This window comes from Trichomycterus rosablanca, chromosome 4 (assembly GCF_030014385.1).
Source record: "Trichomycterus rosablanca isolate fTriRos1 chromosome 4, fTriRos1.hap1, whole genome shotgun sequence".
NCBI classification, from domain to species: Eukaryota; Metazoa; Chordata; class Actinopteri; order Siluriformes; family Trichomycteridae; genus Trichomycterus; species Trichomycterus rosablanca.
This window is the reverse complement of record NC_085991.1, coordinates 25,505,665-25,518,427: the sequence shown is the minus strand read 5'-3', so window position 1 is coordinate 25,518,427 and position 12,763 is coordinate 25,505,665. Positions and strand designations below refer to the sequence as shown.

Genomic DNA, 12,763 nt, shown 5'->3' with positions numbered 1-12,763 from the left:
GGGTGAATACATAAATGGCACTACATAAATGGAAATACTGTAGAAGATGTTTCACAAGATTGGGTTTCCTTTGAATACTTTGCTTCATCCTTCTCTAAAAAACATGCCAGTAGAAGGGCTGGCTACTGTAAATAGGTAAGTAGTAGTAGTAGTAGTAGTAGTAGTAGTAGTAATGCTCTGGTCCCACTGCAACTGTTGTATCTAATGAATCTTTTCTAGATAATTGATCAGGTCAACACACTCATTTTAAAGTTAAGCGGTTTATTAAAAAGTTGCAAATAAATCAGCTCTCCCCAGGCTCTCAGGCTGCAGCGTTCTGAGTCTTCACCCTTCGCAGGAAGTTGAAGCACAGACCCCGTCCTGTGCATGCAAAACATTTTCATACCCCTTGCCAAACCTTATGCTCGCAAAGTGACACGTATCCCTAGTCACCAACCTGTCCTAACCAGTTTTTTTTCTCCTGGCTTTTATCTGGTTTATGGTTTTACCACATTTTTTGGGGGGTGGGTGTGTGCACAGCTGGGCGCAGCAATTACAGAGAGCAGGATGCCCCGAAGGCTGAGGAATTTACTGCTCTCACCCCTTTTTATGGGGTTGTTCTGTACCACGAGTTATTACCTATAATTTTATTAGCCACACAACCTTTATAACAAATTACTACTCTACTTTAGTGGCTAAAAAACATCTGTAAAACTGATGAATAATAATAAAAATAATAAATTAGAAAGTACACTTAAAGTGCATTTTGTGGACACTTCTCTTAATGTCTTATACAGTGTATCACAAAAGTGAGTACACCCCTCACATTTCTGCAAATATTTCATTATATCTTTTCATGGGACAACACTATAGACATGAAACTTGGATATAACTTAGAGTAGTCAGTGTACAGCTTGTATAGCAGTGTAGATTTACTGTCTTCTGAAAATAACTCAACACACAGCCATTAATGTCTAAATAGCTGGCAACATAAGTGAGTACACCCCACAGTGAACATGTCCAAATTGTGCCCAAATGTGTCGTTGTCCCTCCCTGGTGTCATGTGTCAAGGTCCCAGGTGTAAATGGGGAGCAGGGCTGTTAAATTTGGTGTTTTGGGTACAATTGTCTCATACTGGCCACTGGATATTCAACATGGCACCTCATGGCAAAGAACTCTCTGAGGATGTGAGAAATAGAATTGTTGCTCTCCACAAAGATGGCCTGGGCTATAAGAAGATTGCTAACACCCTGAAACTGAGCTACAGCATGGTGGCCAAGGTCATACAGCGGTTTTCCAGGACAGGTTCCACTCGGAACAGGCTTCGCCAGGGTCGACCAAAGAAGTTGAGTCCACGTGTTCGGCGTCATATCCAGAGGTTGGCTTTAAAAAATAGACACATGAGTGCTGCCAGCATTGCTGCAGAGGTTGAAGACGTGGGAGGTCAGCCTGTCAGTGCTCAGACCATACGCCGCACACTGCATCAACTCAGTCTGCATGGTCGTCATCCCAGAAGGAAGCTGACGCACAAGAAAGCCCGCAAACAGTTTGCAGAAGACAAGCAGTCCAAGAACATGGATTACTGGAATGCCCTGTGGTCTAACGAGACCAAGATAAACTTGTTTGGCTCAGATGGTGTCCAGCATGTGTGGCGGCGCCCTGGTGAGAAGTACCAAGACAACTGTATCTTGCCTACAGTCAAGCATGGTGGTGGTAGCATCATGGTCTTGGGCTGCATGAGTGTTGCTGGCACTGGGGAGCTGCAGTTCATTGAGGGAAACATGAATTCCAACATGTACTGTGACATTCTGAAACAGAGCATGATCCCCTCCCTTCGAAAACTGTTTTCCAACAGGATAACGACCCCAAACACAACCTCCAAGATGACAACTGCCTTGCTGAGGAAGCTGAAGGTAAAGGTGATGACTAAACCCAATTGAGCACCTGTGGCGCATCCTCAAGTGGAAGGTGGAGGAGTTCAAGGTGTCTAACATCCACCAGCTCCGTGATGTCATCATGGAGGAGTGGAAGAGGATTCCAGTAGCAACCTGTGCAGCTCTGGTGAATTCCATGCCCAGGAGGGTTAAGGCAGTGCTGGATAATAATGGTGGTCACACAAAATATTGACACTTTGGGCACAATTTGGACATGTTCACTGTGGGGTGTACTCACTTATGTTGCCAGCCATTTAGACATTAATGGCTGTGTGTTGAGTTATTTTCAGAAGACAGTAAATCTACACTGCTATTCAAGTTGTACACTGACTACTCTAAGTTATATCCAAGTTTCATTTCTATAGTGTTGTCCCATGAAAAGATATAATGAAATATTTGCAGAAATGTGAGGGGTGTACTCACATTTGTGATACACTGTAGTTCAGTTGTATTAGCCACACTTACTGATAACTGGTTAAATCATCTTTTAGATAAAAAATAATGCATATGCTTTCAGCTTTGTGGCTACACTTTGGAACATGTCCTTTTTTGTTTCAGCATGTCTGTGCACAACACAAGTCCATAAAGATACTGTTGGACAGATTTCACATACTACATGCCATACAGTGTGTAGTTTAATGTTTAACACAATAACAGGCCTCTGCACAATGTGTATCACTGTCTTTGTGGTTTGTCTGCTGTCACTGTGCAGACCTAATGCAAACCTAAGCAGAAGAAACTGTGATTGTGGTTTTCCGACCTGTTTTCTCTTCTGTGTGTCCTTGTTAGGTAACCTTTTACAAGAACCCAGCCACTGGTGGGTTAGAAAATAAAGGATGCATGACCAGAAGATCCTAAAATAGGTCATAAGAGCCTTTGTTTGGGTTAAATATGGAAACTGATTTCTGTGTAGGGTCTTACGATGACCTTTATAGACTTTTTTAAACTGTAGAAAACTGCCATGCATGACCTAATTGTTAATCTAGAATTACTGCATCAGTACAAAACATACAATACACCAAATAAATTAAATGATGTGCTTAAATGTATTCTCTCTTTGTTTGATTAGCTTTATGCTAATGCAAGGTGCAAGGTCTGTTAACTAAAACATTATTAAATGTACCTTTTATGCATTACCTGTGACAGAAAACAGCACCTGGCCTTTAATGCTAAAACCAAATACAACTCCAAATCAGAAAAACAGTATGGAAAATGCAAATAAAATAAAAACACAGTGTTCCTTACATTTACTTTGCCTTTTATTTGATTGCAGACAGTCTGAACCCAAGATGTCTGCTCAACATTATTTCATTTGTTAATATACCTCCGTTCCTGCATTTCAGGCCTGCAACACATTTCAAAAAAAGTTGGGACGGGGGCAATTTAGGGCTAGTAATGAGGTGAAAAAACTAAACATTGATGTGATTCCAAACAGGTGATGTCTCAAGGAATAATATATAATATATAATATTATAATATAATATAATATATATAATATTATAATATAATATAAAGAATCATCTTTTTTTTAACTGTCACATGCCCCCAATGACACGTGTGCAGTAGCTGACTGCATTTTTTCACCTGCATGAGGCAAATTCATATGCGGATCAGCTTTGTGTACAGAGAGCCACACCCTGATCAATGAATTATTCCTCGACTCTGTGCGGGTACCATCAACCAGCCAGCAGAGGTCGCAATTGCATCAGTTATGAGGTCCCTATCAGGCTCCCCACCCTGTATGAACAACAGCCAGTCGTTGTTCATGTAGCCTCCCATCCAGATGGCAGAGCTGAGTTTCGAACCGACAAGTTTAAAATGTCAGCTCTGGTGACATCTGAGCGGTGTGGTGGAAAAAAAAAACCTTTTAATAAATACCTTGAAGACTGGATTATAAGTAGAAGTAACTTTGTACTGACAAGTCATGGGGGGTCTACACTACCCAGAAATACTGGGAGCATGGCAGGAATATATACTGAACAGGGCGTCACTCACTCACATTCACCATCTGCATGTTTTGGAAGGTGAAATATGCCAGAGTAGCCAAAAAACATGTGTGATCTCCAAATTGCTTTCTGTAAGATGCTACAGGATGCAGGACATACACTACCAGTGATGGGTCAGGTGTACAGTGATGTTTTTATTTATTCACAGTAGTGGTTCAATTACAAATTTGTTTTCTTCTCTTTTAATCATAGTCATTGATTATACAACACATTTAACCATACAACACATTCATACTAAACTAAAAAGCTTTTTAAATTCAAGCTCCTTTCTTATACACCTAATATACAAGTATACGAATACACATGAAGAGACACGACAACAGTTTTGTTTATTTATGCACATATGAATAGACGAGAAAAGCAGTGACAAGAAAGAGAAGAACAACTGCTCTTACAATGGAGAGAAGAACCAACAGCTTTATTTGAAAATCTTCACCTGCAAATGCATGAAAATAAAAGGTTTCATTAGTGGATGAGTGAGTTTGTTGCTTTACATTTTATATTAACTGTGTAACATGTGTTTACCTTTAATATCTAGCTTAGTTCCATTTCCAAACAGAATCTCTCCACAAGTAGCTACAGCACAGTAGTAAGTTCCAGCATCAGAGGTGCTGAGGTTCCTCTTGGGGAGACTGTAGATACAGCTCTGTGTAGAAGATCCAGCAACAGATCTGTTCTTACACTGATCACTGCTGTCTCCATCAGTGTAAATGATTCCTGGATGAGATCCTCCTGAACCATGTCTGATCCAGAACACACTGTGTTCTCCTGCACAATGCTCAGCGACTACTGTACACTGCAGAGTCACACTGTCTCCCGGGTGAACAGAAAGGAAGTTCTTCTCCTGGAGAATTGTGGTGCTTCTCACAGGCCGATCTTAAAAGTGGAAACAACAAAAGACATTCATCAAGAAAAAATACACTAGATTCTTCTGGAGTTAAACTTGACATTCATAACGATCATAATTTCACCTGCACAAGACAAGTTCATATCTGGATCAGCTTTGTGTACAGAGAGCCACACCCTGATCAATGCATTAGTCTTTGTGCAGGCCTCATCAATCAGCCAGCAGAGGTTGTAATTGCATCAGTTATGAGATCCCGTCCGACTTCCACCCTGTATAAACAGCCAATCCTTGTTCATGTAGGCACTCAGCCCAGCCTGATGGCAGAGCTGAGTTTCGAACTGACGAGTTCGAAATGTCAACTCTGGTGCACTAGCATGTTTTATCGTTGGGCCACCTGAATGCCCCTGATATAAATCTTTTTTGATGCTCTACTCTATGTACAATGTATTGTTAACTCATCTTAGTTACTGAGTTCAAATGTTCATCTAACTGAATGAGCAAACATGTCTACAAACACACTCCACAATTGTGTGGAGGCCATTCCCAGTATACTGGAGGTTGTTGGATCTCTGAAGAGGGGTTAACTCATTTTTCCTAAGGTTTTGGAATGTGATGTCCAACAAGCTCATGATCTGGTATCTCTATTCATTTGACTATATACTGTATTATGTGATACAATATCAATGTTGTTGTCAAATATTGATAAATGTAAACAAACAAGCTGCTTTTGAGGTTAGTTGAAGTGGCATGTTTATACTTTTGCATTGAACAGGTTGGCACAGCGCTAAATTACTGCTGGGATCCAGCATTCAAATTCTTTGCAATTCAAGTCAGACGTCTACATACAGACATGGTTGGGGGACCCACTGCGATAAAACAACAGTGGTAAAACATGAGAATGAATGAATGAATGGATATTTTTGCAGTTGTGATGGATGTTAATTTGAATAAAACAGCCTATGCAATAAGCATTAAGTTCATGTCATTTTATATACCTGTATTTAGTGAGAATTACAAGTGGTTAAACAATAAATCATTTATCCTTTCTTCAATGCCATTCACACTGACCATCACTGGTAAATTTCTCTTACCTTTCACAAATAGAACAGTGCCTTTCCCAAATGATATTTCATAAAGAAATACGACAGCGCAGTAGTAGGTGGCTGAGTCTGACAGCTCTGTGTTTGTGAGGCTCAGATTAAAACTCTTATCTGCAGTATCAGTAAAAAAGCGACCAGTCTCATCAAAGCCATTTTGAAATCTTGCAGTTTGGGACTGATATGATGTAGCAATAACAAGAGGCCTTTCTCCAAATGTTTGTTTGAGCCACATCATACTGGTTTTTCTCTGTTTAGAAGTTACACAAGTGAGGGTGATGTTGTCTCCTACTACAGCAGTTCTCAGTGATTCCTGCCAAAGCTCATCTTCACTGTATGAGTGATCTGGAAGATGACATAAAAATAAAATAATATGAAAGTTTTTGCTTTACAGTGAGGTTCATTAATTACCTATTAAACATGCAAGAGCAAATTATGAAATAATGTATTAACCATGAATGTTTAAATGTTTCATAATGAATCTATAATGAATCTAAACATGACGATAAACTATTATATCATAAACATTAAAACCAGCATAACATTAAAAATGAATGTTTTTTTTATTTAGTGCTAGAAACAGACCGTAGATTAAAGTACATAACTGCTAAATGTTTATTAGTTAATAGTGTTTGTGCCTTGTTTAGCAAAGTGTTAAACCAACCAATATAGTAGTAATCAAGAATACACATTCATAATAATAACTCATAACAAATATGACCTCTATTTGAAACACACAAGGATGTCCTGATGGCATTTTTAACATTTAAAATCTGATTCTCATATCAAAAGCACTTAGTATCTGTTGTACTGTTCTAAAGAGATTTAAATTCAGATGTAAAGCAAAGGCATACATATCTGCCAGTATGGAAAGAGTTACAAAGCCATTTCTAAAACCCTGTGACTACAGCAAACCACATTGTCCACAAATAGAGAAAACTTGGAACAATGGAGCCAGCCTACCAAAATTGCAGTACGACTGCATTCACAACTCATCCAAGATGTCACAAAAGAACCCAGACAAACATCTAAAGGAATGCAGTTAAGGTTGCCACTGTTAAGGTCAATGTACATGATTCCACAATACTGGGCACTGGGCAAAATGCTATCTAAAGACATAGGTCCTGTTACATCTGGTGTAAAGCTATTAGGATTTTAGCATCATGTTTTTACACACTGGTTACATTCATGACAGAAACAGTAGTTACTCATTACACAAGATTCATTAGTTCACAAGTTTAATGTCAAACACAGTCATGGACAATTTTGTATCTCCAATTCACCTCACCTGCATGTCTTTGGACTGTGGGAGAAAACTGGAGCTCCCGGAGGAAACCCACACAGACACGGGGCGAACATGCAAACAGGGAGAACATGCAAACTCCACACAGAAAGAACCTGGACCACCCCACCCATCAAGGGATCGAACTCAGGACCTTCTTGCTGAGAGGCAACAGTGCTACCCACTGAGCCACCATGCCACCTGTAAAGCTATTATAAGAAAATCATGCCAACAGTCAAACATGGTGGTGGTAGTGTAGTGTATTTGCTTAAGCCATTAAGTCATAATTGATGGAACCATGATTTTTGCTCTCTATCAGAAAATCCTGAAGGAGAATGTTACGTTACATTTTTATACCCTCAAAACCAACTGTCCATGAATGTAGATGTACACGTCCATGATGTAGACGTGCAGTTACACTATTTTGTAAAAAGAACAAAAATGTTTGTACCACGTAAATGGACAAATAAATGTTAAATATTTTTAAATAGTTTATTCATTACTGGTCCTTATAAAACATGCTCCAATATTTATCAGTTATGATAACACATATTTCACCTTTTTATTTTTTTTGATGCAGTCGCAGTTGTTTTAAATTATTTCTGAAGTAAAGAATAATAATAATAACAAAAAAAAGATTAAGACATTTAACTGGAAAAGAGGGAGTCTACAAATTAAGGATCTGTTATTATACATGCTTATTTGTATGTTTAATGGTATGTTTTGGAGGAAATTAGGCATATTTGTGAAGTTTGTGTTTTGCATTTATTCTTTATTCATTCACTCAATAATTCATTTATTTATTAGGATCACAGTGGATAGTTTCATTGGAGAGTATAAATTTACAACTAGATGTAATATAGTGTTAATAATTAAAGAGCTGCTGTAGTTGCAACTGATATAGTACCAAAAGCTACATTAACAATATTTGGGGCAAATATCATCATACATAAAACATCAGACAATCTCAGTTATGTGCTGCTTGATCAATTTATAACTTGCATACATTCCTCCAGTAGTCACTGTCAAAAATTTTGATGAGAAGAATGTTAATTATTTTGTAAGGTTAAGTGTACGTCAGTAGATTTTTTTACCCAAATAATCTTTTGCGTATTGCATTTAAGCCCTTGGACCATTGTCTATCATTTCCTTATGTTTGCTAATAATGCTTTTTTATTTCATTTTTTGATAATTTATTTATGCTTAGTGTTATAATTTTTCAGTTCGCTTAATCTAGGAAATGATAACAAATATTTCCATAATTCAGTATTAATGTAGCACAATAAATCATAGTTATTACATTTATTCATTATCATCTCTAGCAAAGTTACTAAATATTGTATTTTAATTAATACTCATTTCATAATAATAATAATAATCATAATAATAATGTAGTTTTAGTTTACTTACAGATTGATGTGATAAGCAGAAGGTAAAAGTACAAAATCATTTTCTAAGACTTTCTAAACTTGTGTGCAGTACGATTTATATCTAAAAACACCAAAAGAGAAAAAAAAACTAGTGTTCAAAGGAATTATATTACATCAATAATTTTACTTGCAAAGTTAACTGAGACTAGAAACAGTGTCTTCTTTTACATCTGGGAGAAAGCTGAAAAACACTGAAGATTATTGGCTACATGGTGCGGAAATATTTGCTGACAAAAAAAAAAAAAAAGAGAATTAAAAGAGGTCAAACCACCATTTATAATTTCAGCACAATTGCACATCAGGCAGTATGATGCTATTTTCAACTTGATTTTTAATAGTAATTAAAAAATATTAATTTATCTATTAACATTACTATAGTAAGTACTACAAATGGGAAAAAAAATGCTTTTAAAAAAGTTCTTTCAATGGCAGTTATAATAGAAAAGTTAGATTAGAAAAAAAATAAACTGGAGGTTAAATCTCAAACTCAAGTTTTTCAGCATTGTTTACTTTTTAAATCCATGCTTTAGGTTTTCAGCAGTGATTAGCATTGTGACAGTGGGAAATATTGTATATAGTAAGTGTCAGATAATCAAATAGTTCTTCTAAGCAAAGCATGCCTTCTCAGTGTGATCAAAAAGCAACTTCTTTCCAGATAAATAAAAGCAAGTCATTTCAAACAACAACAACTACCTAAAGACGAAATAACTAACAAATTGGGTTAAATAAGACAAGAGAGAACTGAAACACACACGCAGAGATGTTTTGCAAAGTTTAATAATAACAAAAGACAAGACACACAAACAAAGAAACTAAATGCTATGCTAATGCTAATGTAAACACATAATGTGACTAAATTATCCTGAACCTAAGCTAAAAATGCTAAACATGAACATGAACTGACTAACACAAAACATGAACAAGACTAAACAAGACCATCACACCAAACGAGCATGAGCTAGGAACAAACCACCATGACTAAGGCAAACCAAAATAGTCCCCAATGTAGAAGCCACAGCTGCCTTCTTATATTCCCTGAGTGTATTACCTCTGACAAGGTGCAGCTCTGGATTATTAACCAGAGACCAATCACAAAAGGGGCTTTGTCTCGAGACTGAGAGTGCTCCCGGAGAGAGGAGCGTGGCACATAGGAGCACTCCAGGAGCACAGAGAGGCTGGAATCACAACAGTAACATCATACAGTGCTGACTGATTTTATTTTATTTTTTAAATTCAGATATTCCTAAATCTGAATCACTAAATTATCGGACAACAATTGAATTTCAGTTAAAGCCTTTTTTCCCAAAGCATTAGGTGCCCAAAAAATTATTTTGCAATTTTTTAATAACAAAGCTATAAAGCTAATAGGGTACTGCATAGACCAGTACTTCTATTTCTGGTTATTGTTAACCCCAAAGCACTTAAATTGTGAGTCTAATGGTAACTAAAATACTGTTACATCACATTATATTAAATAAAACAACTAATAATGTTTTGTGAAGTAAAACATAGTGCCAAAACTGTATTTCACTGTAACATCACAGTGAGACTCAACCTTGAGCTTTTTTAACCAATTATATTATTCAGTTCAATATTATTCAATATTATTATATTAGTCAGTCACCCAATGCCCCTGATTGGGTGGCATTTTGTCTCACATACAAGTTATTGCACGATCTACACTGAAATGTGCAAGAATTACAGCTGCTGTTCTAAACGTTTGAAGTTGTGCTGGATGCCTTTCAAAGATAAAATGATTACTTGTAGAAAAAGATTTCAGCATAAGGTAATGCACATTCAACAGTGGTTTCGTGCTTTGGATCGCTCCACATCTCTTCTGAATGTTTTCACAATGTTCTGAACACTAGATAGTGAAGGACACAGTGGTGAGTCAAGACCCATCATTGCTTGTATATACTGAGCCTTTGGTGGATCCACACAATGCAGTCATTTACATTTACATTTTCAGCATTTAGCTGATGCTTTTATCCAAAAAACCTTAAAAAAAAGTACTGTGACAGTATACAGTCTAAGCAATTAAGGGTTAAGGGCCTTGCTTAAGGGCCCAACAGTGGCAACCTGGCAGTGGTGAGGCTTGAACCGGCAACCTTCTGATTACTGAACCAGTACCTTAACCACTAGGCTACAACTGCCCTACAGTCCCCTCTGTCACCGCTCACCAATTCTTCTGCTTATTGTGGAACACTGTAATTTGAATATTTTATAAACCTTTTACTCATATTTTGCTCTGTCCCCATTTTTTGGAGTGTGTTGCAGCCATCAAATTCTAAATATGTTTATACAGGGATCAGTGCAAACATTAAAAATCATTTCTTCCTATTTTTGTCAGTTAAATAAAAATTCAAGAGTATTAACAAATCACGATGCTCAGGTGGCATAGCGATAAAACACGCTAGCACACCAGAGCTGACATTTTGAACTCGTCGGTTCAAAAGTCAACTCTGCCATCCGGCTGGGCAGGGTGCCTACATGAACAATGATTGGCTGTTGTTCATACAGGGTGGGAAGCCGGATAGGGACCTCATAACTGATGCAATTACGGCCTCTGCTGGCTGATTGATGATGCCTGCACAGAGTCGAGGAATAATGCGTTGGTCAGGGTGTGGCTTTCTGTACACAAAGCTGATCTGCATATGAACTCACCTCGTGCAGGTGAAAATATTCAGTCGTTGTATCTGTCTTGCTCTCCTCAACCAGGGTGGAGATCAGCATCAGTAGAGAGGAAGCATAATGCAATCGGGTAATTGGATACGACTAGATTGGTAGGAAAATTGGGAAAAAATGCAAAAAATAAATACAGTGGGGCCAAAAAGTATTTAGTCAGCCACTGATTGTGCAAGTTCTCCTACTTAGAAAGATGAGAGAGGTCTGTAATTTTCATCATAGGTACACTTCAACTATGAGAGACAAAATGAGAAAAAAAAGGAAATCATATTGTAGGATTTTTAAAGAATTTATTTGTAAATGATGGTGGAAAATAAGTATTTGGTTAATAACAAAAGTTAAACTCAATACTTTGTAACATAACCTTTGTTGGCAATGACAGAGGTCAAACATTTCCTGTAAGTCTTCACCAGGTTTGCACACACTGTAGCTGGTATTTTGGCCCATTCCTCCATGCAGATCTCCTCTAGAGCAGTGATGTTTTGGGGCTGTCGCTGGGCAACACGGACTTTCAACTCCCTCCACAAATTTTCTATGGGGTTGAGGTCTGGAGACTGGCTAGGCCACTCCAGGACCTTGAAATGCTTTTTACGGAGCCACTCCTTCGTTGCCCGAGCGGTGTGTTTGGTATCATTGTCATGCTGGAAGACCCAGCCACGTTCCATCTTCAATGCTCTCACTGATGGAAGGAGGTTTTGGCTTAAAATCTCACGATACATGGCCCCGTTCATTCTTCCCTTAACACGGATCAGTCGTCCTGTCATCTTTGCAGAAAAACAGCCCCAAAGCATGATGTTTCCACCCCCATGCTTCACAGTAGGTATGGTGTTCTTGGGATGCAACTCAGCATTCTTCTTCCTCCAAACACGACGAGTTGAGTTTTTACCAAAAAGTTCCATTTTGGTTTCATCTGACCACATGATATTCTCCCAATCCTCTTCTGGATCATCCATATGCTCTCTGGCAAACTTCAGACGGGCCTGGACATGTACTGGCTTAAGCAGGGGGACACGCCTGGCACTGCAGGATTTGAGTCCCTCTCGGCGTAGTGTGTTACTGATTGTAGCCTTTTTTACTTTGGTCCCAGCTCTCTGCAGGTCATTCATCAGGTCCCTCCGTGTAGTTCTGGGATTTTTGCTCACCGTTCTCATGATCATTTTGACCCCACGGGATGAGATCTTGCGTGGGGCCCCAGATCGAGGGAGATTATCAATGGTCTTGTATGTCTTCCATTTTCTTACAATTGCTCCCACAGTTGATTTATTCACACCAACCTGCTTGCCTATTGTAGATTCACTCTTCCCAGCCTGGTGCAGGTCTACAATTTTCTTCCTGGTGTCCTTCGACAGCTCTTTGGTCTTGGCCATGGTTGAGTTTGGAGTCTGACTGTTTGAGTCTGTGGACAGGTGTTTTTTATACAGATAATGAGGTCAAACAGGTGCCATTAATGCAGGTAACGAGTGGAGGACAGAAGAGCTTCTTAAAGAAGAAGTTACAGGTCTG

At 38.3% G+C, this 12,763-nt stretch overlaps 1 protein-coding gene across 1 annotated transcript; it reads right to left on the bottom strand.

Moving 5' to 3' along the window:
• Window positions 1–4,248: 4,248 nt before the first annotated feature.
• Window positions 4,249–8,595, bottom strand: LOC134311898 (signal-regulatory protein beta-2-like). Its single transcript, XM_062993547.1, has 4 exons — window positions 8,556–8,595; window positions 5,858–6,208; window positions 4,445–4,795; window positions 4,249–4,355 (listed from the first exon to the last, which is right to left on the bottom strand). The coding sequence occupies exons 1-4, from the start codon at window positions 8,593–8,595 to the stop codon at window positions 4,249–4,251; spliced, it is 849 nt and encodes a 282-aa protein (XP_062849617.1).
• Between the last annotated feature and the right edge of the window lie 4,168 nt (window positions 8,596–12,763).